At 36.4% G+C, this 26,221-nt stretch overlaps 2 protein-coding genes across 2 annotated transcripts; both read right to left on the bottom strand.

Annotated features, from left to right (window-relative positions):
* Positions 1-361: 361 nt before the first annotated feature.
* Positions 362-6,446, bottom strand: LOC100370600 (nmrA-like family domain-containing protein 1). Its single transcript, XM_002732690.4, has 4 exons — positions 6,306-6,446; positions 3,363-3,889; positions 2,847-3,040; positions 362-1,107 (listed from the first exon to the last, which is right to left on the bottom strand). The coding sequence occupies exons 2-4, from the start codon at positions 3,880-3,882 to the stop codon at positions 919-921; spliced, it is 903 nt and encodes a 300-aa protein (XP_002732736.1). The 5' UTR covers positions 3,883-3,889; positions 6,306-6,446; the 3' UTR covers positions 362-918.
* Positions 6,447-9,130: 2,684 nt separating this feature from the next.
* Positions 9,131-25,806, bottom strand: LOC102800728 (MAM and LDL-receptor class A domain-containing protein 1-like). The gene is made up of 17 exons (XM_085492390.1): positions 25,654-25,806; positions 23,896-24,045; positions 21,339-21,595; positions 20,837-21,074; positions 17,978-18,131; positions 17,725-17,881; positions 17,434-17,581; positions 17,052-17,192; positions 16,514-16,779; positions 14,562-14,652; positions 14,326-14,478; positions 14,022-14,045; positions 12,287-12,433; positions 11,781-12,043; positions 10,905-11,058; positions 10,530-10,632; positions 9,131-10,066 (listed from the first exon to the last, which is right to left on the bottom strand). Exons 1-17 carry the CDS (start codon positions 25,745-25,747, stop codon positions 9,919-9,921), a joined length of 2,688 nt encoding a protein of 895 aa, XP_085348516.1. The 5' UTR covers positions 25,748-25,806; the 3' UTR covers positions 9,131-9,918.
* Between the last annotated feature and the right edge of the window lie 415 nt (positions 25,807-26,221).

Genomic DNA, 26,221 nt, shown 5'->3' with positions numbered 1-26,221 from the left:
ATAGTTCATTTATAGCTATATCAAGAATAACACGCCTAGAAATACATGTAAAATGTAAAACATACATTGGATACGTTGTAATACCTTTTTCCTGTGAGTAGCGCCCGCTAGCGATGGCTGAAGGCAATGTGGCTCAAACCTTTGTTTGGTTGTGAAGTGGTATTTATAACTAAAATACTAGTATAGGAATCTCTCAATATCATTCGTTATTAAAGGATCGATGAATTATCCAATCACCTATTTACGTCACAACAGCCTTTCGTCGCTGGAGGGCGTGACTTACGGGGAAAAGCGGATTTATTACATAAACGGAGCAGTATGGCGTCCAGATTGTAACATACTTATGACACAAACACGGAGCTACGGACTTAGACAGTTTATTAGTATAAACCTCTACGTCATCTCGGTCACGACTAGTTTGTCACTGATGCGGTTATTCATAAATGGACGGAAATGATGATTTAATCTGTAAACTGGTATAACAAACAGAAGAAAAAAATCCAAAATGGAAATTGCACACATAGAAATAAAATTATTGTGAATATCTGTCACAATGGTACTGTATCTGGCAGAAAACAAAAGACGGAAGTGAAACTCGTTAACATCAGGTCACAGCGACCTCAACAATAACTCGCTGTTATGTGATATCGGCACTGAAACACAACTTGAATATTGTGACGCGGTGGAGGGGGGGCGCGAATCGCTACGTCTAACAGTCACATGATCTACATCATTACATATATCGAAGAGTTCACTATTCAATTTCAATATAATCGCAGTTGTGCGAAATTGTCCCCATTTTTCACAGTTGTTCCCACCCAGGCGTCTCTAATTTTTTTTCTTTGCGTAAGTACGCTCCCAGCGGCTATTTTTTTAGATTAGTCTTCGTTTAAAGGCACAATAAAAACACTTCTAGTTTCAATCCAAACTTGACATGATGAGCTGTTTGTTCTCGATGACCCATTGTGCAAATGACTTGGTGTTAGGGTTCAATGTCTTTGTCAATTTCATGCTATGGCGTTGGTCAACTCGTTGAAAGAATTCAAACATGTTCCCATAGTCCTCTGCGGCTAGTCGGCCACACTGTCGAAACTCATCATTTGTTATCTGAAAGAGGGCATATAAAGTTCAAGTTAAGAAACCCAAAATGAACACACTTAACATTTAAAATATTATGTCGCATTTGTATTTTTGTTTGTTTAGTGGTGTGTGTACAGAGATTATACTGAAATATACGGGGAGAGCTAGTTAAACTCTGCAATGCTTATAGGTCATTATAGCCTAAGTATATATATGACCTGTAGAACATCTTTGTAGAGTCCAATATTGAAGCAGAATATGCCATAATATGTACCCACTGAAATATATATTTCTTATTTTTCTCAGAAGACGCTTTGGACATACATGCTACAAGTGACCGGTTAAAGCATTCATCATCATGATTCTCAACATTTTGGCCAACGGTGATCAAATTCTAGTTTCTAAGCCGACGACAAAGAAACGGCGGAAGAAGAAGAAACACTTGAACAAAAACAATGGGGTCCAAACAGACATGAACCCTTGTGCTGAAGCTTGTGCTGAACATTATCACCATATGTACATGTGGCACTCCCCAATGGACGAATGCCAGAGTTCCGCTCAGAGGAAGCAGGGTTTACATTGACGTCATTGCCGTATTGGAAATAAGTTTACGAGTAAGGAAGATATAATCGGGTCTAGCCCCCCCCCCTCTTGTCAAATCCGTTCTGCTCGCGCTGGTGCATGTAAATTATGCTTCTCATGGGAGGGTTATCGTCGTGCTTAGATTACGACAAACAGTACTGTTTATATAGCAGTGCAGCTGATGTCTACATTTTGTGTGTGTGTAACACTTAATCTCCAGCTCAGCGGAAGCCAATGATAACAGAAACACAGAAATCGCTTACAAAATCTCATGAAAGAAAGAAATCATTACGATTATAATTTGCCTTATATCGAAACTATATATATATTTTTTTTATCATTGATCTTCAGTCAAGTTTGCATTCTCACTTTGGAAACCTGCGAGAAACAAACCCCGTCTGATATATTCACCATACAACTGACTGTGGCAGGATAATGAGCAATAACCCTCAGAATATGAATTTGAGCGAATCTCATTAAGGTAGAGTCCTTTTACCATGCATGCTTAAATTAGGTTAGATTTGTCACTGGGTTAGGGGGCTTTGTGTGTCTTTTAAAGCTAGTTACATTGTGGTTATGAATGTTCGAGGGATAAGACCCCCCCCCCCCAGTACTCTCATAATGAAATGTGTGAACAAATGAGGGCAGGGTGCATGCTTTCATAATATCTTATTTTTGCGAAGTGGGAAATGATGATGTTATAAACATAATTTGTTTAGTCTATGATAAGCTGATATGCTTCATAGTGTCACACTAATGTTTCATTACTGTAGTTAAAGCGAGGGAGTCGTCACCTGCGCATGCGTCAGATGGGCATAGCGTATCATAGTTTACAAACAAGCGTCTACCCATGATCCTTTGCGTTTTTTAATGTGTGTTGTTATCGTCGCTTGGAACTCCATTCCCGCGCGTGCACAGGTTACGACCCTCCCGCTTTGATTAATCTTCTACTTTGTTGTGAGTTGACACTTTGCGTTAAACTATGTTTGTGTGTTTGGTATGCACCACATTGTAATGCGATAATTTAAATATTCATTGACACAATCAGAATAGTGAACTTTGAACGTACACGTCACACATCCGGGTACTTGAAACACACATCCGGGTACTTACAACACACATTCGGGTACTTGAAATACACATCCGGGCATTTTAAAATAGTGAACTACAAATTGGAGCATTACCTGTGCGTCCTGGAAGATGAAAGGCGGGATGTGTCGACTCAAGATGGCGCCATACTCCTTGACAGTGAGTTTATCACCAGTGATGGATAGCGTCTTATGTAAATATAAAGTACGATTGTCGAAAATACTTTTGACACAGTCTCCAAGTTGCTCGACACTAATTCCATCTAGTGGTACCTCTCCCATCGGAATATCTGGTAAATAAATCATATACAATGATTAACAGTCAACTGGTGTGGTATATAGAAGTTGTAGAGTGCTGTCTAATTAGGGTAGATTTGTATATAACAGTGGAGAGGTACTAGTATATGGTGATTGTAAAGTGGTATATAATGGTTGCACAATAGTGTATATTGCGTGTAAAGTGGTATATAGTGTACTGTATGGTGAACTCTTTTGAAAATCATAATTAATGAATACTGAATTATACACACAATAATAATGACGTCATATTCCACGGCATACCAATTAGAATTTACTATCTTTATGAAAGTGAAACAATAAAAACGGACATACCCAATTTGTAACGCTGAAAATCAAATTTCCTAGGCTTAAAAGTTGACAATAGACTTTCAAACGTGAACGGTACCATGATAGATGTCAGTGGCAAATCAAGATCATTCATATAGTCTTCTATTCTGGCCTTGGCGTCGCAGTGTCTGGCAACAATCCCAAGCACCTTACGCACGTGCTGCTTTACGCTGAATACCACGTGTTCCGTCTTTGAAATTGAACACGCGTCAGCGATGTTTTGTCCCTGTTTCACTTCCAGTTCCTCGTAATTGGGAACCCCAAAATTTGAGACAGTCACTACAAAGCATCCGTACGATCCTTGCAGCGCGGCAACCAGGCTGTCTCTGTTACTGTAGTCTGCTTTCACGACCTCGGCTCCCGCCGAGGCCAGAGTTCGAGCTGCGGCCGAGTTGATGTCCCTGGTTACCGCACGTACTTTGTACTGGGTGTCTTTTAGCAAAGCCCTGGCTACGGACCCTCCCTGGGCACCTGTCGCTCCGAACACAGTGATTACCTTCGCCATCTTGTGACTGTAACAGAAATATGTGTTACATTACACGTCGGATATACAGAACAGTTGTAAACTCGTAAATTTCTATGGTTTCGATTTAATTTTAGTATTAGGAATCACATTTCTCAAATTGTCATATTGTTCACCTTGTGTTGTCATGGTATTCATATGTTTATATATTATTGTATGTGTATTATTCGATACGTTATGGATTATATCATTAGATATATCGATTATATCGTTACAAAGGAGCCATGCATGTTTTCAAGTCCGTATTAAATATGATAAGCGAATTACCGAGTTTCTGTATTTTTATTTGACGTCTAACACATCAACACGGTGCCGGTGACAACACTGATTGTTTCTCAACTGAATTCGCACGATATTTCGTGACGATACAACGTGGAGAAACGTCATTTGACAGAGCCGACTCGTGGGGTTTCTCTCGGGGAACAACTACAAAATTGCATAGTTTGAGGTGTTTACGTTCTTTTTACTGGAAAATAGCGAGCTTTAACGGTGACAACTAGACACTCTTCCAATCATATCGTCAGTCATTAGCTTTGGCTTGAATCAGGAGTCGGAATTCAACGACTGGAAACTAATTAACAAGTTACAATGTACATTACATTTACATACACTAAATATATTGAACTGTCACAGATTCTGTTGTCACCATGGCTACAACGTTGGAATTTCCGTACCAGTACATGCCAAGTGGTTCTTTTTCTTACGATTGATTTAACTTTAATACAATAATAAACATGAAAGACCACAAAGAATGAGACTGTCTGTATGGGGGTTTGCAATTGACCGTCAATCGACAAATGGGACCATAGTGCTCATGTTCAATGGTGTTTTATTGTTGTTTAGTGATACGATCACGTCGACAGGCAAAGGAAATTCGAAGCCATGGCTAATTGGCTTTTATCTACCGTGTACACATACCGGCGTCAAGTCGAGGTATTGTGTTTTTAATAAAAAATACAATTGATGCGTTTTTTGAGAATTTAATAAGCGTAAATATTCAAAGCTTAACATACTTATGATAGTTTTTTCGTTTTGTCTGCCGTGTATTGTATGCCTTTTATGTTGCTGTTAACGATCGCCAGGTACAAACAGGTTCAGGCGAATCTGTCGTCTGCTGTCTGTTGGCATTTTGCCAGTCAGTACGGCATTGCATGACTTATAATATTAAATAATTAAACAAGTTATTACTTTCTATCCAATATAATAACGTAATGACCGATTCCGTTAATGCGCGATCATCACGGGGATCACCATAGCAACAACATATACTAGTAATATATAGCTATATTTATACAGAGATAGACACACACACACACAGTCACTGTATACACGAAACCTTAGCATGGATGTAAAGCAGAGCTCTATGGCCTTATTGAGGAGAAGTCAATACACTGACGCCACGAACTCTAGGTTGGTTACAGCACAGTCCCTTCAAAAACTGTGGTTACAGTAATGTAAACCCGTGGAAATCCCAGGACGTCATACGCTGTCACTGTATCGAAAGCGGTATTTGTTTTGTCATAGAAACCACGCATACTTGTTGCCCGAACTTGACCCGCAACACACTGAACACAATGAACGGTGTTTTATTCCCCGGTTTACCCGACTCCGCTCCCATTCTTATCTGATAAATGTGTTTGTTGGCAGTAATCAATGTTATAAACAAAACACACAATGGATCGATCAAAGCAGGCTGACGAGAAGGCGTGCTGTGAACTCGCCATACATAACTACCCTGATATGTAACCACTTTGGACAGGCACGTAGACTTTAAAGGTCGTCTCTGATAATATTTAGGCGGTTCTATGGACAACGGTCACCGCAGGATCAGGTTGTTCGACATTATTGCTGCAAATCTTCTATTCAAGTGCCTCACGTATCAAATTACAATTTATTCATTATGTCTGCTGTTGCGTAGCAGCAAGGAGCTTTACAACAATGGCGACCCATTAACTCAAAGGCGAGTGTTATGAAGGTACCTTCCAGAGAGCTATACACGTCGAATAAACTATAGTGGTTTTAAAATGTTTAATCTGACAAAAGTACACACTGTGGTGGTGGACGGGTTGATTTCGTTGGTTCAGTCGTGAGCACAACTGTGCAAGGTGTTAAAACCATCGTGACAATACTGACGCCAACGCAGAGACGTTTTCTATTGCGTTTTGTATTCACGTAAACGACCAAAACATGTAAGTGCCGAGACAAGATTGTTACATCGTTCATAAAATACCAGTGATACTTTGAGTAGATGCGCGGGTAACGCGAGACGAATCACGTGCATGGCCCGACGTAACGCTTCATTATACGTACTATAAATTACAACGAATTAAGAAATATACACGCAACGTCCACCTGTAGTGTAGTGTCGTTTTCCGAACTCACCAAAGTACCTGGATTATACGTACCTGTTTGCGTCGAAACTCAGCAGTGTATCGTCTGGACTGGTCTGTGTTATTTAACGGCGGAGTCCTTATATCAACCTATTTTGCATAAAAGTTATGGATTTCCCGTTCTGAAGCAGCCACAGTAAAATAAATAATCGCAATGCGCATGCCCCGATGCTAATAAACTGTCGGCGACACTTCATTAAAAATCCAATACCCAACGCCTACTTATCACCTTAGTGCTAGTATTTAACTACCCGGGGATCAAAGGTTATGTATTGTATCCAGGGCAGTACGTGCTCTGAAACTGTTTAATAACTGACAATGCAGCACGGCGTAGTACACTACAAATCTGATGGTACTCACCGTTCAAGAACGTGTTCCTACCGGCCACCTCAATGTATGAACAGTATGGCTTTCACCTTGACCCGCCCCGAATCTACTGAACACGGAGACAACACTGTCTCAGTAAAAAAAAACTACGGCGTTTTTTCTTTAATTATTTAGTGGCAACTGTTTTCGTGTCCATTTATATAGATGTATCAGAAATAATCATATAATTTTAAGTATATTTCATATTTTATTTATAATAATAATAATAGTTTATTACGTAACTGTAATCTGCTGTGGATACAGTGAGGTAAAAATAGTGTAAAATAAAGCAACTAAAAATAACTACAAATTTAAAAGTTCTAATAACTACAAAAAATCAGGAAGTAATAAAAATACAGTAAATAAAGTAAAGGTAAAGATTCTCCCTACCCAGGGGTTTACACAGGCGGTGATTTGTATATGGTATTTTTAAGATATAGAGACAGAGCAATGTTATTTTCCATAATTTTTAAGAATATTATGTCTTTGTTCTTTTCACTTGAAGTAATTTTGCAGTTTTTCAGGAGGATTTTTCTTTCATTTTCAAAATGTGAGCAGCTCAAAAGAAAATGTTTTTCATCTTCAATATCGCCTTGATCACATTTTTTACAGACTCTTTCTGCTGTTGGTAGTTTTGGTTTTCTCCTTCTCCCCAGTTCAATTTCCAAAATGTGATCACTAAGCCTGAATTTTGATAACATTCTATGTAAGCTAAAGTTATTTATTTCATTTAGATAATTTTTAAGTTCATAGTTTATTTTTAAAATGTTGAAAATATAATTCAGCAAATATACATTTTTTTATAGTTTATTTATTTTATAAATAAAGCCACTAAGTTATGATAAAAACTTGCGGTTTCAGATATTTGGATTTACTATTATTGTGATTAGTGTCCCCTGACTGGGACATTAAAAAACAATACCACGCAGGTGACGTCAAGCACACTGCCTTCTGGGAACAATTTAGTGTTATTATTTTTTTCTACGGTGCAGCCATTGTTCTGACTCGACGTGTCAAAGGTTATATGTATAGAAAACAAACGAAAACAAGGAAAAACAGTGTAAATGTGTTTATGGTAAGAACCGTTTACGTGAATTTCAATCGATGAATAAAGTCATAAATCGGGAACACGTCTTGTCGGAACACATCCTGGTTAAACGACGTCTCACACGTATTGTACATTAACACATCATTGTCTAAAAAACTAGTAATGTGGTTTGGATTTTCTAGACGGAAACCTGTCAACGTATCCGAATAAAAGAACTATTAACACTTGTCCCCCGATACCTCTAGACCCTGTTTACACTCGATCTCGTACCATGTATGACCAGCATACTAGTATTGGGACTAGAAACTTTATTCAGTTTCACACTGTTGATACGGAACTATACAGCGGGAACTAACAACATTATACTTTAAATAACACATACTAAGTATAGTACTGTAAAATACATTATTTTAGCTGGAATTATTTATCGCTGAAAAATGATTTTGGTTGTTTTGTATGAAATTTATTTTCACTGATTTTTGACGAGTTGAATGTAAAATATAGGAAAAATGTGTATTTGCTGAATTTTATTTTAAACATTTTTTAAAACCATGAATCATTACGGTGATCTCATGGCTCTAATTGCATACCTCAACAAATCTGCATAATTTAAATGTATCGATACATACCAACAATTCCGCATAAACCTTCTGATCTGGGCATGGTTAGTTTATTGTCATAAAGTATAACTCTGAGAAAACCCCGCCTTTTTATTCCTGGCAGTGAGCTTTATTCTTTGGTATCAAAGTTAATTTAACGTGAAACCATTGTTCAATTTGTTCAAAAAGTAAGCCCGTGACAATATTCAAACACCATTTGTACGTCTAAGGATTTCTAAATATTACTCTACGTGCATGGAATGTAATTTCTGTGTTTACACAATCTTTAACTATTTCGAACACGACATGTCACACGACTCGGAGTTTTCACGTATACCAGTGTGCTATGACGTATTATTCATTTCACAAAAACATAATTTAAAATAACAAAATATGATGTCTAGTAATAAAATATAATATTCAAATTTCGAATCTTTAGTATATTCAGACGCCTAACACTGTTGGCATGGAAATCAGTCTAAACATGACCCGTCATTGCGTAAATTGCGACACTAATATGTTTTCTTCAAAATTGAATTGTTTTGTAGATATTTTGTTTAGAAGTACGATCAAAGCTTATATTATTTGTCTCTTATCTTTTTTGTCAAGTGAAGAAATATGGCACGTCAAACACAAACAAATATTTAAGATACATGTATCACTGAAGTCGTTTCTAAGAAATTCATATTGTTACACAATTCCCCACAGCACGGATATGACGTTATCTGGGTCGTAGGTGTAGATGTAGCTTTGAAAAAAAACAGCGATCAATCATTTTTATTGCTTTTTTGTGCTACAAACATAATAACTTTTATAATTATTTCACATTTTCCATTTTTTCATATATTTTAATATATTAAAATTAATTTTGTAGTACAAAATGAATAAATACATGGTGATATGTCACGTGAGAATATATATATATATTTATAGAAAACTAATTACTGTGTAGCTGCCGTTTGCAGAAATCCGATTAAAATCGATGTAGGTATAGGCAATTTTTAAAATTTCAATATCATATTTCATCTATTCAAGTTGATATAACCAAGATACGGCAGAAAAACAAACAGAGCAAGTAAAACAAAATATATATATACAATCATGTAGCCTACTTTCACCTATATCGTATTTTAATTACACTGCGTCTGTAGATATGTAGCTCGGACATGTTAACATATTGTGCCATATGTTTTTATTTGGTATCATGAAGCTTTGGCCCAATATTTAAATGAATTAAAAAGATATTGTAAAACCACTTATTTTCACTTACATTTAATTTCACTAGTTTGATGTTTTGATCATATTCACTGTGTTTTAATTCAAAGAATTGTCAAGGAAACAATGAGTTTTATTGTTATTTTACATATTCACGTAGATTTAATTTAGCGGAATTTAATTGACAGTAGAAATAGCCAAATTAACCCCAGTAAATAATTGTTGCATTTACAACAAAACAATGAAACACCAAACTGGCTCATTATAATTTCACACCACTTAGCCTGATCAACGAGTAGTTGACTTGCCGTATTCTTGTGTCTGATAAATTATATGAGTGCTCATTTCAGTCATCAATTTTTACTCGAATTCTATATATCAACTGATCTTATGATTCTAATTATGTTGGTTCCGGTTCCGGTTCCGGCTCCGGCTCCGACTCCGGATATGTTGATGTTGACTCCAGTACTATTTCTTCTAGCTTTACATTGTCTTCATCGTTGCGATTGAATCTCACATGACCAGTGACTGATGTAATTGCTCTGCTCCTGTGGTTTGTTAAATAACACACATACACACACATTAGCAATATGAAGTTTCTCGTGCGCATGCGCGATATTGTTTTTCGATTACGTCATCAAGATGGCGTCTTGTTCGAATACGATATGACGACGTACTCGGACCAAATGTCACTGACAAGTGATATTGAAGCCCATATAATTTATAGATGTGGTATATAATGACATATAGACGCCGTGCCAATACGCATTACACTCAACTGCCCGAATGACGCCCGCGAGCACCTTGAGTTCGATTGAATGTCGTTGAGGGCAGCTTCCGGAACCAGAATGCAATATGCAGTACAGCCGAAGCAAGACACGTCTAGAAACATACGAGACAGATTCAAGAAACCCCGCTATAACAATGCGTAGCCGTATTAATCGATATTCTGCAATTAAATGGATAGTTTTGCAGAAGCTGAGAAGATAATATCAGATAATATATACTTACAGCTTTGGACTATCTCTATTTTTGTACACGATAACACTGATGCCCAGGACAACGGCTATGATTACGATAGCGACAGTGACGCCGACGACGATGCCAGTGACATCTACATGACGTAATATAAACGAATACTATGTATCAAATGTATAACAATCAGACACTAGAGTAGCAATGGTACTATGAAAAGAATAATGGTTGGATTGCACACCATGTGTGTATTACTACAAAATCTTTCAGCGCAGCCCCAGTTTTAAAATGGAGGAACCCCTTACAGGTGTAATATGTTGGCCATTTTACGTTCAGAAAATGTTAAAGAACCAACGAAGCAACATTGTGGCGAAGCGTCGAATACAGTTCCAGGTATGTGTGAGTACTTACTGTCCGATTCAGCATTCTCAGCGACCGATGGCTTTGATCTACCTTGACCCGCTTCAGTTGGAATTACGCCCTCACAATACTCTTCCTCAATAGCGACGTCATCTATGGCAATGTCGCCTCTGACTCCATCACCACGGGTCGCTTCGATTGTGATCTAAACGAATAAAGGTTACAACAATGTTGTTGAGCTATTACGTCATATTACTTGACCATTTGTTGCAATAACTTATATTTCTAAAAAAAAATTCATGTTTTGGTTCCCGTACGCGCCGCTTAAAATGTTAGTGCTTTGTTGAATACTTGGACAGGCAGTTTAAAGAAAAAGTGTAGCGACTGACGTCAGTGTAGTGGATACTTTCGCAGATGTGTGTACTAGCCCAGCTATTTGAGAGGAATGTACAGAAACGCCCCTTCCCATGTACGTCGAACCATTAACAAATATTCGATAACAATAAATACACACAGACTTGTAGCAAACTACTACTAATAGTAGCAAAAAAAAGCGCTGTGGCGTTTTCGCCATTCCACTTTACGAAAGAAGACCTACTGCATTTGGTCGCGTTAGCCTTGAAGAAAATGACTGAAGCCACAATTATCGTAGTGGTCTAGCGACATAGAACTCGGGACAAAAACATTAAACCGGTCGTTTTACGTCACGGTTGCTGTTTATAAGAAAATATTGTCTTTTGACTTTTATTTGCAAGACACTTTTGCTTTGCACGTTTGTGGATGTAAGTCTATGAACCATGGATCGTCTGTGGTGATAACAATATTTATATATGAACATTTTATTTTGCACGTGCTAAATGTGTTCCTTGGGACCATTAAAGCATTATTTTTAATGTTTACAACCATTTACATTAAAGACATACGTACAGCTCGAATAAATCTCTGCCCATCCATGTATCCGAACCGTCCTTGCTTCCACTCGTTCGCTTCATTCTGTTGTCCCGCGAGACTCCATATCAATATCTCGGGAGCACGGCCGTCATTCTGTATATATACACTGAGATTTCCTATATGATTTCCGTACATGTGGTACCAGAATTCCACACATCTCGCTTTCAAGAAAGGCCTGGCTTCCAATCGGGCTTTCTGCCCGGATGACCCACCGGAGACATCAAACAATGCATACGAACCTGGCAAGCAGACGATATCATCATTAATAATTTTAACCGCCATTTTACTTTTTCGTCTTTTTTGAACCGTCTTGCACGAATTTGCGTATATATTTTTTAAAACAAATGAAAATAATTCAAACAATTGTGAAATCAAATAGACAAAATTAGGCACTATATGCCATCAAAACACCAGATCTAAAATTGGAAAGGTGTAGGTGGGCATTGCAGGTATTCTTTGGAGGTGGGAGAGTGAGTAATTACCTTCGGTTCTACCAAATGTATGGTCCACTGTAGGCCCAGTTAATCCAAATTTGTTATGACCATTTCCGAGGATCCATTCGAAATCGTCTGCTTCCTTATCGTAAACATTGAAGAAGAACCCGAATCCGTACTCGAAGTCTACGTGAGCTGAAAGATACAAGTACAGTTGTAATGTTACCCACACTGCACCGTACTCTAAAGACAAAAAAACTTCCAGATTTAAAAATACTGTGGAATACTTTATTTTCGCCGGAATTAATTTTCGCTGAAAAGGCTTTTTGGGCGTTTGCTTGGAATTTATTTTCACTGATTTTGGATGAGTTTAAAGTGAAAATATAGGAAAAAAAGTATATTCGCTGGATTTTATTTTCACGGAATCATCCCTTCAGCGAAAATAGCGAAAATAAATTCCAAGCGAAAATAAAGTATTCTACAGTACCTTGGGTGAAACAGAATTAGAGGTAACTCAATTATTCTATGAGGAATTTGGCACAAATTATTTTTACTTCAATTGTGCACGGGTAGTGTCTGCTTACATATCAAGTTGTGATCATACACCTAAGACTGAATAACAAAAGAAGGTGGTCTTCGCGCCGCGTCATGTTCGATGTAAGACTCCTAGTTTGTTTACATGAAATTCGAACACTCGCTGCGCATGCGCGACGACCATCGTCCTTTAAGTGTATGACGTATAACACGGGAGTTCAACGTAACATTAACACCGACGTCCTTGCGACTCGATCACTTACTATTATATCGACACGGTCCATCTGTAACATATGCATCGTCAACTGCAACAATTGTTCTGGCAGTGGAGCTTGCACCGGCTTCTATTTTGATAGCAAATCGAACTGACCCTCCCGGGAACTCGTAGAACGAATATTGGACACCAGCTATAACCCAGGTATCACCGAGGTCGAGATGAACCGGACCATCCACCAATATTTGGTACGTACTCCCATCGTAGGTAAGCTGGCAAGTAACAATGTTAGCAGTAACAGCTGACAACACTGGTGCCATCAAATTGCAATAACTTGGAATATTCCGAGTCACATGGGCTTGTCAACTCATTGCGACGTTCCTGGCTATGCCGCGATTACGTAACACCGAGAATTGATAAACCCATGTGCATCGAATCACCATTAATGCGAAGTTAAGAGGGCGTGTTTTTTAGTTTGAGGAAATTTAGGTCATTGCCTCAATTTTGTTGTGTAACAGTTCAGTGCTCAACTAAACAACAAATCAGGAATTGTATATTGTTAAGCGATTTCATCTTTATTTTCAAAAATATGAGCGAGTTCCGCGGTTGGACAAAGTCGAATAATGTTCAATCGAATGACACGGAACGCTGAGATTTGGAACCTAGCTGGTTGTCCCACTGATTCTGATCACAAGAGGTTATGACACCAGTCCGAATACAAAAATAAAACAACACTTTCCACTGCTATGTATATAGGGCTTCAATAATGAAATCGTAAAAAAACGAAGAAATAGCAATACAAATTTAGAAAACACAAAATACACATACGTAGAAAGTAGAAATCTCTCATATCGCATCATTGAATACAGTGGCATCTACACCAATTATACCTACAACTCACCTCGATGTAACTCGAGTATACACCAGTGTTACCAAGAAAATACAAGTACATATTGAGACATTTTTTTAACGACGATCCCCGCCATCGTAGATTAGCCGATGTCAAATACGAGACATCCCCTTCTGTTTGTTTGCTATTATCTAAATACAGGTAATGACCTGGAAGAACAAGGAACCCATTTAATCATACTCGCAGCACATTTTCTGTTACAACTCTATTTACTATACACGCACTTGTAAATCCCACCACATCACGTGTTTTTATATAATGTCATACTTTGAATATGACGTCACATGTGTATTGATATGATGCCATGTATTAACTATAATAATATGTTATGCTATAGTAGTTTGTGATGCCACCAGTTTCGAGGCATCTTCAGTTCATCGTCTGGGGATTCTCAATTAAGATTTCATATTCATACCACCACCCCGTTACCTGCTTTCGTTCTTGTAGTGTGATCCGTAGACGGTGCAATGGAATAAGCCACTGTTGAACCACTGCCCCTTTCCCAGCTGACGTCATTGTCTTGGCCGTTCTCCCAATCACACCAATTATTTGCTTCGAAATCACAGCTCTGTGAATGATACTCTAAAATTCATATAGTTAGTGAATCACACATTTTCAGAATACCATTTAGCTGTTACGAATACCATGTACAAACGCTTTCTTACGTGGCAGTGGGCAGAGACCGTCCATTACACGTACATCGTCAAGAGCAATGAAACCACGACTGCTGTTGAGCCTGCTTCCAGATATGATAATCTGAAGGAAAAGTGAAATAACTCTTTATTTGTCGATGATTTGGAATGGTTATAAAACAATGCATGTGATTGATAATTACTACAACCTACAGAATCAATAATGTAAATATGTTTTGTTATGTAATTTATTATTTAATTATGCGAATATGTGTATTAATTATGTGAATATGTGTATTAATCATGTGAATATGTGTATTAATTATGCGAATATGTGTATTAATTATGCAAATATGTGTATTAATTATGTGAATATGTGTATTAATTATGTGAATATATGTATTAATTACGTGAATATGTGTATTTAATTATGTGAATATGTGTATTACTTATGTGAATATATGTATTAATTACGTGAATATGTGTATTAATTATGTGAATATGTGTATTAATTATGTGAATATGTGTATTTGATTATGTGAATATGTGTATTCATTTATGTGGATGTGTGTATTAATTATGTGGATGTGTGTATTCAATTATGTGAATATTTGTATTACTTACGTGAATATGTGTATTCAATTATGTGAATATGTTTATTAATTGTGTGAGTATGTTTATTCAATTATGTGAATATGTGTATTAATTGTGTAAATATGTGTATTTGATTATGTGAATATGTGTATTCAATTATGTAAATAAGTGTATTAATTACGTGAATATGTGTGTTTGATTATGTGAATATTTGTATTAATTATGTGAATATGTGTATTAATTACGTGAATATGTGTATTTGATTATGTGAATATGTGTATTCATTTATGTGAATGTGTGTATTAATTATGTGGATGTGTGTATTCAATTATGTGAATATTTGTATTACTTACGTGAATATGTGTATTCAATTATGTGAATATGTTTATTAATTTTGTGAGTATGTGTATTAATTGTGTGAATATGTGTATTTGATTACGTGAAAATGTGTATTCAATTATGTGAATATGTGTATTAATTATGTGAATATGTTTATTCAATTATGTGAATATGTGTATTAATTGTGTGAATATGTGTATTTGATTACGTGAAAATGTGTATTCAATTATGTGAATATGTGTATTCATTTATGTGAATGTGTGTATTAATTATGTGGATGTGTGTATTCAATTATGTGAATATTTGTATTAATTACGTGAATATGTGTATTTGATTATGTGAATATTTGTATTCAATTATGTGGATATGTGTAATAATTATGTGGATATGTGTATTAATTATGTGAATATTTGTATTAATTATGTGAATATGTGTATTTAATTATGTGAAAATGTGTATTCAATTATGTAAATATGTGTATTAATTATGTGAATATGTGTATTCAATTATGTGAATATTTGTATTAATTATGTGAATATGTGTATTGATTATGTGAATATATGTATTTGGTTATGTGAATATGTGTATTCAATTATGTGAATATGTGTATTTGATTATGTAAATACGTGTATTAATTATGTGAATATGTGCATTGATTATGTGAATATATGTATTTGATTATGTGAATATGTGTATTCAATTATGTGAATATGTGTATTCAGTTATGTGGATATGTGTTTTATTAGTTTAGTATGTGTTTTATAATACTATGTGAATGTATGTTTACTAATGTGAATGTTTATTTTATTTTGTGGATGTGTTTTCAATTGTGTGAATGTGTTTTGTTATGCTAGTATGTGTTTTCAAATATGTGAGTATGTGTGTTCAAAATATGGTTTTGTCGAATAAGTGTTTTTGATTTTGTATTTTCAATTCCTTGAATACGTATTTTAAATTATGTAAATATATGTTTTTCAATTATGTGTTTTTTGATTATGTGAAAATATGTGTTTTTACTTCTTGAACTTCCGTGATGAACATTATTACTATACCTGGAATCCATTTGCGCTTTTCAGGTCAATACTGGCGTATTTCCACTTGTTTAAATCACCATCACTGCGAGTCCATATCGGTTGCGGCAGCGCTTGGTTAGTTTTATTTCTCACGTACACGTTGAGCCGAGGTACGTTGGTGCCGTACATGTGATACCAAAACACAATACATGATTGGTTAGTTGCACCCATCATGCGACTCTCAAGACTTGCCATCCCGAGCGAAGAAGAAGAGGTGCCTATATAGAGATACGCACCTTGTCCATCTAATAGAATAGAATAGAATAGAATAGAATAGAATAGAATAGAATAGAATAGAATAGAATAGAATAGAATAGAATAGAATAGAATAGAATAGAATAGAATCATCTTGCACAATAATTCAGAAGAGCATTTTGCAAAATGAGGTTTATATATAAATGTTCGAGATAAAATTCTGCGACGTTCCGTGACATTGATTCATAACTTAAGGGAATGTTTTTTTTCCCGAAAAACCATAGATTTATTTTACCCGATGGTAATTATCATTGATTATCACCTCTTTGATATGTGTGGTCTGTAGAAGGTCCGTTGCTGACACTGGATGCATTGACACGCTCCCAGTCAAAGTCATCATTCTTCACATTTTGAGACCAATTACACAGATCGTTCTCGAAATCACAGTAATTCTGTCCCAGCTCTAAAGACAGAACACAGGGCGTATGTTATGTATATAAGTGCCATCAATGCAGGATAGATCACAAGTTATAACATAAATGTATGCGTCATTATTACGTGTTTGGATTGTGGCTTGTTTTGCTTATACATGCAAAGGTTCACATTGGCTAGGAGGTCTAGGCCATCTTCCCAAAAACAACTTTCTACTTTAATTTCTGCCCAATACCGACGAGTCTTGTAAATGTAAACAACACATCACCAACCTGCTGGGTCTGGCGTTGGTGGTGGAAGAGAAACTGACGGGGCCTCGGCAAACGACGGATGAACGTGACACCAGCCAGTAGTAAACCTGATATCATCTATAACAACTATGCCAGAGGTGGTCTTTTCCGCCACTGCTTCCACTCTCACCTATGGGTATTAATACAACATTGAATTGCCGTAAGGTTACAAAAACATATCCCCACTCTCAGCTCCGAGATACACAGTGGCATTGAGGGCAGCTGAGGGATACATAACTAAACACTACTTTGCCACCAGTATTCTAGACTTACCGTATGTACAACAGGGCTGACAACAGGTATAGATGCCTTTCTCCATTCCCCGGTGGGGGATCCACCCGTAGTCCAATAAAGCTGTTTACCAGGAGGCATGGAACCGTAATCTACATAAATATTCAGCGTACCAATTGAAATCCCCGATGTGAAATACCTAGCATTTAGAATAGACGACGTGTCACGTTTACTATGAATAATACCATATTTAAATGATAGTGTTATGCATTTTATATTAGAGTTATATAGTTACCAAAACTGCATGCATCTTCCGTTAACATCAGTTTTCAGCAGATTGGAAATCATGATCTCGGCTTTTTTATTTCCCTGAGGATTCAGAAAATCAGCGTACATATAGGAGCCTGGTTGGATGGAGATACACACAACGTAAGTACTTAAATTAATAACTATTACACATAATTAAAATCAATTACGATTTGCGACTGTATCACTCACAAATGTAATAATTGTATCACTCACAAATGTATTACCACCCAACCACAAATGTATTACTGCCCAACCACAAATGTATTACCACCCAATCACAAATGTATTACCACCCAACCACAAATGTATTACCACCCAATCACAAATGTATTACCACCCAACCACAAATGTATTACCACCCAACCACAAATGTATTACCACCCAATCACAAATGTATTACCACCCAACCACAAATGTATTACCACCCAATCACAAATGTATTACCACCCAATCACAAATGTATTACCACCCAACCACAAATGTATTACCACCCAACCACAAATGTATTACCATCCAATCACAAATGTATTACCACCCAATCACAAATGTATTACCACCCAACTACAAATGTATTACCACCCAACGACAAATGTATTACCACCCAGTCACAAATGTATTACCACCCAACCACAAATGTATTACCACCCAACCACAAATGTTTTACCACCCAACCACAAATGTATTACCACCCAACCACAAATGTATTACCACCCAATCACAAATGTATTACCACCCAACCACAAATGTATTACCACCAATCACAAATGTATTACCACCCAACTACAAATGTATTACCACCCAATCACAAATGTATTACCACCCAACCACAAATGTGTTACCACCCAACCACAAATGTATTACCACCCAATCACAAATGTATTACCACCCAACTACAAATGTATTACCACCCAATCACAAATGTATTACCACCCAACCACAAATGTATTACCACCCAACCACAAATGTATTACCACCCAACCACAAATGTATTACCACCCAGTCACAAATGTATTACCACCCAACCACAAATGTATTACCACCCAATCACACATGTATTACCACCCAACCACAAATGTATTACCACCCAATCACAAATGTATTACCACCCAACTACACATGTATTACCACCCAACCACACATGTATTACCACCCAATCACAAATGTATTACCACCCAACCACAAATGTATTACCACCCAACCACAAATGTATTACCACCCAACTACAAATGTATTACCCCCCAACGACAAATGTATTACCACCCAACCACAAATGTATTACCACCCAACCACAAATGTATTACCACCCAACCACAAATGTATTACCACCCAACTACAAATGATTACCACCCAGTCACAAATGTATTACCACCCAATCACAAATGTATTACCACCCAACCACAAATGTATTACCACCCAACTACACATGTATTACCACCCAACGACAAATGTATTACCACCCAACCACAAATGTATTACCACCCAACGACAAACGTATTACCACCCAACTACAAATGTATTACCACCCAATCACAAATGTATTACCACCCAACCACAAATGTATTACCACCCAACGACAAATGTATTACCACCCAACTACGAATGTATTACCACCCAATCACAAATGTATTACCACCCAACCACAAATGTATTACCACCCAACCACAAATGTATTACCACCTAACTACAAATGTATTACCACCCAATCACAAATGTATTACCACCCAACCACAAATGTATTACCACCCAACGACAAATGTATTACCACCCAACCACAAATGTATTACCACCCAACCACAAATGTATTACCACCCAACCACAAATGTATTACCACCCAATCACAAATGTATTACCACCCAACCACAAATGTATTACCACCCAACTACAAATGTATTACCACCCAATCACAAATGTATTACCACCCAACTACAAATGTATTACCACCCAATCACAAATGTATTACCACCCAATCACAAATGTATTACCACCCAATCACAAATGTATTACCACCCAATCACAAATGTATTACCACCCAATCACAAATGTATTACCACCCGATCACAAATGTATTACCACCCAATCACAAATGTATTACCATCCAACTACAAATGTATTACCACCCAATCACAAATGTATTACCACCCAATCATAAATGTATTACCACCCAATCACAAATGTATTACCACCCAATCACAAATGAATTACCACCCAACCACAAAGGTATTACCACCCAATCACAAATGCAATGAGATTGTTCAATCATAAATATAATAACCACCAACTACAAATGTAATTCAATTCTAAATACATTCCCTCTATAATATTAGTCCAAGCACAAAACTATGTTGTCCCTTAGTTTAGTCTTTTAGTTTGTTTTTGTGTGTGGATATGTGTATGTGTGTGTGTATTACTGATATTAGGTATGTTACACGTGTTTAATATTATATTTGTTGTCGAGGGTTATTACATATGTTGTTGATATTAAAGTTTTTTCGGTTGTTATTACATTTGTGGGTGATACACAAATGTAACATTATTTGCTTGCTATTACATTTTTGGTTAGTATTACATTTTATTACATTTTTGTTAGTATTACATTTTCGGTTAGTGTTACATTTTATTACATTTCTAGTTAGTATTACATTTTATTACATTTGTGGTTAGTATTATATTTTATTACATTTACGGTTATTATTACATTTTTGGTTAGTGGCACAGCGTCATTTATAGAAAATAGTTCAACAGACAATTCAAATTTCATTAACAACAAGACATACCAAAAACACAACGAGATATGTTATAAATAACACCCAACACATTCAGTTCAATCATACATACAAGTATTTACCCATGCTGGATTTCATTGTATGATCTGTAGCAGGTCCCGATGAACCATCATCAGCTTTTTTCAAACTCCAATCAAACCCATTTCCAGGTTTGTTCTCCCAAGCACATGATCCATTATCAAAATCACAATCTCCGGTTTGCCAACAAGCACCGGTCGTAATTCTGATATCATCCAATGCCATATCACCACGGTCTAAGTTCTTTGGATATGACACACTGTGGTAGATTTCAAATATTAGCTGCAATTTCACATGAAATAGAACAACGGTGAACACGCCTGATACAACTACGCATAAATAACTACGCACAGATAACCATGAAATAATAAATGCACCTGAACATCACACAATTCATGCAATGGTAAAATGAATACAAAATTATGTGATCGTATTCAATTAAATTTTTAATGGCAATATCATTTACTAGTACCACAAAAAATTATATATATGCTAATAATGAAAGTCCTGAAGACATCGAATACGTTAAACAATTCTTTCAAATACCCTGTATTTCTCATTGGTTGCAATAGCACTGCTCCCTTTCTTCCATACATCTCCCTGTTCAAACCATCTTTTCCAGATCACAGTAGCAGGTTTGATATTCGCTTCTTCTATGTACACAGTCAAATATCCACAATCGTCGCCCCACATATGGTACCAGAATGTTACGCAGCTGTCTGGCGCTGGCTCAAATAACGGTGTATACATTTTAGCACGGTTGCCCAGACCAAGCTTCGCAGATGAGACGTATACATAAAAACCTATGGTATGAAATAGAATATTCATAAAATACTAAGTATTACAAGGTATTTATGATTGATAATGTAACCAATAATAATTGTGGGGCATATAAACTAAGTATCACGTTTTGCTTACGGGTTTCATTCGTGCAGGATGCTTTTCTCTCCTATTTTTACGATATAAACGGCAGGCGAACGTATTTAGTAACGGGGTATTGGGCCTCTCTAGGGAAAATTTGCATATTTTGCGCGATCCAATAACCGAACCTACACTAATAACTTTGATATTAATTAAAAGATGTCTCCTTTCTTTTTACATGTTGCAAGCTGTCAGTAATATATATATAATGCCGATACGTGATGATAAGGTGCATCTTATCAACAACCTTGTTTAATTCACTCGTTTATTTGACTGCCTCTGTAGTAATATTATCTTTTCCACATATTTAAGGGTTGTATAGACTTGCATGCAGTCGAATCATGCTGTTTGTTTTCTTTTCCAAATAAAATAAAGATTTTCTTTTTTTTAAATAAATTACTTTTTGTTTTTTCAAGGTCACCTTGACTTTCGCGTTTACCCATATTTTAAGTTTGGATTAACAACTCGGAAAATATGTTCATTTTATTGAATCTGGAAAATAATTATATGTATGACAATAATGAAACTGCGTAGTGAACAACTCGTTAGCAGGCCAACAGTTGTGTAATGACCCTTTTTTATATAACTTTATTTATTCGCCAGTTTCTGTTTGTAGTTAATATTATGTGTGGTTTCCTTTGACTGGTGTGTTTTGTTAAAAACAGTTCCATGGTTAAAGTACCGTTGTTTTTCGTAATTAGGAGCGTTGTGGGTTTTTTCCCAATCCAACGCCAAACGTGAATAGCTAACCTGCATATAACCATTTCAAACGTGCATAACGTGCGCTTCATGCATTAACTGCAACCACATTGTAGACAGAACAGTTTTCAAGAATGCAAAATGTGAATTGCTAACATGCGTATATCTCACGTGTCTAACCTGCGTAACGCTCCTTACCTGTAAACATCTTCCAAACAATATGGTGCGTCTAATGTGCCTAAACTTGAAACAACCTTCCTGGTAATATATTTTTGTTTTCAAACCCGCAAAACATGAAAAGCTTATAAAGTATGTAATACCCCTCACATTTTCGTCCCCTGCGTTCTAAAATACCAAATTAGTTGACATGCTATAATTTGGAGATAAGATTCTCATATCGTATCGTGCGTGTTCTAATGTGTGTAATCTGCAATATACTAATAGTCATCTGCTGCCCATAGCTCGAAAAATTAGTTTGAAAAAAAGTTAACTAATCTGTTCTCTTATGATTATTGTATAATTGAAGATTAATATATTTTTAAAATAATTTGTTGTTTTTTATTAATTTAGAAAAACATACATTCCAAGACATCAATTTACGTTGACATCATGAGTTAATGTGTGGGCTCCTAGATGACAGTTAACAATCACAGCCCACATGATAGCTTATCTTCATAATTGAAACTTACAACAACCTTCTGCGGTTTTATTGTTTATTTCCTTGTTATATTTCTCGTGCAGTCAGTATTTTGGGTTCTGAGACATTTAACTACGTACGATCCTAGCGTTCTCAGACTGTTACCGAGTGAAGAGGCTTTTGTTTTTTATACTGATTGTATTGTCTGAATACTGTAAGGCATGTTGAAAAAGCGGCATGCAATTTTAGCAAATTGCGGTAAAATGACGTAATAGCGAAATGTTGATTTAGCGAATCTCTCTTGTCATTGTTAATTTCTTTGTTTGGGGGCCATTTTGAATTGATAATAAAGTCATTAGCGACATCTTGAATTAGCGAATTAGTTCTTTCGCTAAATTCGCGAAAAAGAAATGTTTTACAGTATACTTTATTTATTTATTTGTTTCTATTTTTGTCTATTATTAAAATGGTTGGAGCCTTACTTGGTAGTATTTATGTGATGGTTCACTTGAACGTGTGATCTCTGAGAGATGACAGTAAAATAATCCACAACACATAAGTAGAACCCATAGAACCTGACGATTTTGACAATGACGTTGACGCATGGAATCCAAGTTGAAACATGTTTAGACAGTCAATGGAAATTGTCCTCTCAATCTAACAAATACAAAGTCCAATATTATAATATCACAATCTATACATGGGGTAAACAAATCGTATTTTGACAACAGTTCACAAATCCTGGGCTCGACTCACCTTGCACATTATCTATTCATACAAGCAACCCATTTTCATATTTGAGAAGTAAAAATGTAATTACGAGAAAAAAAAAAGGTTCTTGCTCACCATCTAGACTTCCTAGAGTATGGTCCCTCGAAGGCCCTGTGCCCGATGTTCCGGTGTTACCATGGTTACGTTCCCAATTACCTTGGTTACCATCGTCATTAGTCAGCCCACACATATTATCTTCGAAGTCGCAGAAGAAATTCTGCCTGCCTGTAATATACTGCCATTCATAAAAACAGGGACTATGTTTTGAGTATCTAGAAAAATCATACTGTACCAGAGTTGCATGGCACAATGAATTGTATATGACCGCACAGCGAAATATACCAGTGTAGTTAAATGATTGTAGTCGCGTCACGTTCCTATGCGACGTATAGATAAATAGTTTAATAACAATAACAATTAATGATGCCCGAAACTCGAAGTTCGGTTAACCATGGAACTATAAACCCCATATAGTTCCATGGGTTAACTATTATTTGAACATCTTTAACTTAGGCGTGATTTTGCAAAAGTGGGCGTGGTGTTTGAAATATGGACGTGACAATTCACAATCTCTGAACTTAGTGTCTGGAGTTTTGAGATAGAAAAAAAAAACTTTGCGATTATTGTTTTCTTAGACCCTTTTTAATTAGCTTCTTCGCTAGAAATATCTGCTTTTCCTTGTAAACTGTGTTTCTCCCTAAATGTAGTAAAGTCGTGTTTTTTTTCTACATGACTTCGCGATTCGGAGAGGCGTTCACCATTTTTATTGAGCTTTGAAAAGAGCAAACCTAACAAGTGGACGAGTCTCTGTAATACGACCTTCGCGGCTGTCGCCTTGTATGTTGAAAACTAACTGTTGTTATGTTGATATAGTTTATCCATTCATATCTATACAAATCTCTAGATTCACAGAATTTCTTGTTCTTCCACTGTGTACTTAGCATGAGACTATTACACACTGAATATTAGCTTCATGCTTTCAGTGCAACGGCGCCAAATGTTTAACAAACAAATGGCTGTAGTTTAAACCGCTGTCGGACCGCCTCTGAGTTGATTGCTTCGTTGGTCGATGCATATGGTAAACTTACTACGTTGAAAAAAACACGACCTGTGTTATGTGCTATATTTGTATTGTCGCCTAATAACGTATCCACTGTAATCCCGGGGTCATCAATGAGAAGAAAACAAACACATTCCAAACATTCACCAGTTTCTACATTGTTTTATTGTGGGTTACGAGGTCGCATGCAGCTCCATGGGGGCGGATTTTATTTGTTTTTATTTTAATGTCGATGTTTCAATTGACGTGCTTTAAAACGACAACACAAATACTCACTTTACTCCAAGCAACACCGACTGTCAAGGACGCGAATTAAGCAACTGGCAACGAACCATGAATATGAGTTCGGAGGAGAAAAAACCCGATAACTCATTGCTGTAATATTTCTGTTAGCAATGTTTCACTGTTTTTGTTACCGACTGCACTGTTATTTATAAAATTATTCATTGGTATATACGTACAGATAAGCAACAGTAAAACGTTCTGGCTCAATTGTTTTCGATGTCCTTTTACACGATCGTAAAAGTTATGGGACTATGTATACTATTTTGATTAGGTTGTAAACACGTACCACCAGACCGTCTTACACCCCTCCATGAATCAGGTACTGATATAGCATTCTCACCACAGAGCTTATTACTTAATAAAGACGAATGTCAAACCGTGTAATAATACTACATCTGTCGACCTATGACGTAATGTATTCAACCAGGGGTACGTATATTCAACATTGGCCGCAAAGCCTGGTATGATTAAAATAATAGATCGGTTACCGTTAATTCCTGACACCATTGACAACGCGAGGAACAAACAAAAGAACATCGTATCCATGATGCGATAATTAAATTGATTGAGTATTAACAGCATGCACGAAACATACACGGGACACGCTTCACATTCTACATGTGTCAAACACGTCTCTACGTCATCAGCGATAGTGTAAGTGTCGGCGTGGATAATTACACGTAGGTTGCAGGTAGGTGATTTGTCTGTTTTCTCAGCCAATCAGCGACTGTCGTGTTGGAATACTAATAGATAAACAAGTGCAAGTGTTTATTCGTTTAAAAGATGTGTCACGCGATGCGTTGTTTATGACTTAGTAAATACTAGTAGTCCGTTTAATGTATTGTACAGAACTGATACGTCGAGCTAAGTGAGGGAAGAAGTAGCACGAGTAGAGCGGACATTTTGGTTTAAGTATTGGAAGTTGAATATATGCAATAGTTGCTAGAATATAGAAATACTTGTGTAGTTGTAAATGGTAGACTTTATTCAATATAACAAGATGGCTCCATAATAATCAATATTTCTCGCTTCAGACAAATGAAAACTGTTTATTTG

This window comes from Saccoglossus kowalevskii, chromosome 17 (genome assembly GCF_978046115.1).
Source record: "Saccoglossus kowalevskii chromosome 17, keSacKowa6.1, whole genome shotgun sequence".
NCBI lineage: Eukaryota > Metazoa > Hemichordata > Enteropneusta > Harrimaniidae > Saccoglossus > Saccoglossus kowalevskii.
The sequence above is the reverse complement of the archived record's forward strand: the minus strand, read 5'-3'. Positions and strand labels throughout refer to the sequence as shown.

What these genes read in the sequence shown, in the direction of transcription:
- LOC100370600 (XM_002732690.4), bottom strand. Translation starts at nt 3,882, where the DNA reads ATGGCGAAGGTAATCACTGTGTTCGGAGCGACAGGTGCCCAGGGAGGG. An exon ending in TTTTCAGCGTTACAAATTGG is followed by an intron (nt 3,041 to 3,362) that starts GTATGTCCGTTT and finishes TTTATTTACCAG; the next exon opens with ATATTCCGATGGGAGAGGTA. An exon ending in TCATCTTCCAGGACGCACAG is followed by an intron (nt 1,108 to 2,846) that starts GTAATGCTCCAA and finishes GCCCTCTTTCAG; the next exon opens with ATAACAAATGATGAGTTTCG.
- LOC102800728 (XM_085492390.1), bottom strand. Translation starts at nt 25,747, where the DNA reads ATGCTGTTAATACTCAATCAATTTAATTATCGCATCATGGATACGATG. An exon ending in TACAATGAAATCCAGCATGG is followed by an intron (nt 18,132 to 20,836) that starts GTAAATACTTGT and finishes TATGTGTAATAG; the next exon opens with TTATTAATTTAAGTACTTAC. An exon ending in AAAGCGCAAATGGATTCCAG is followed by an intron (nt 14,653 to 16,513) that starts GTATAGTAATAA and finishes CTTTTCCTTCAG; the next exon opens with ATTATCATATCTGGAAGCAG.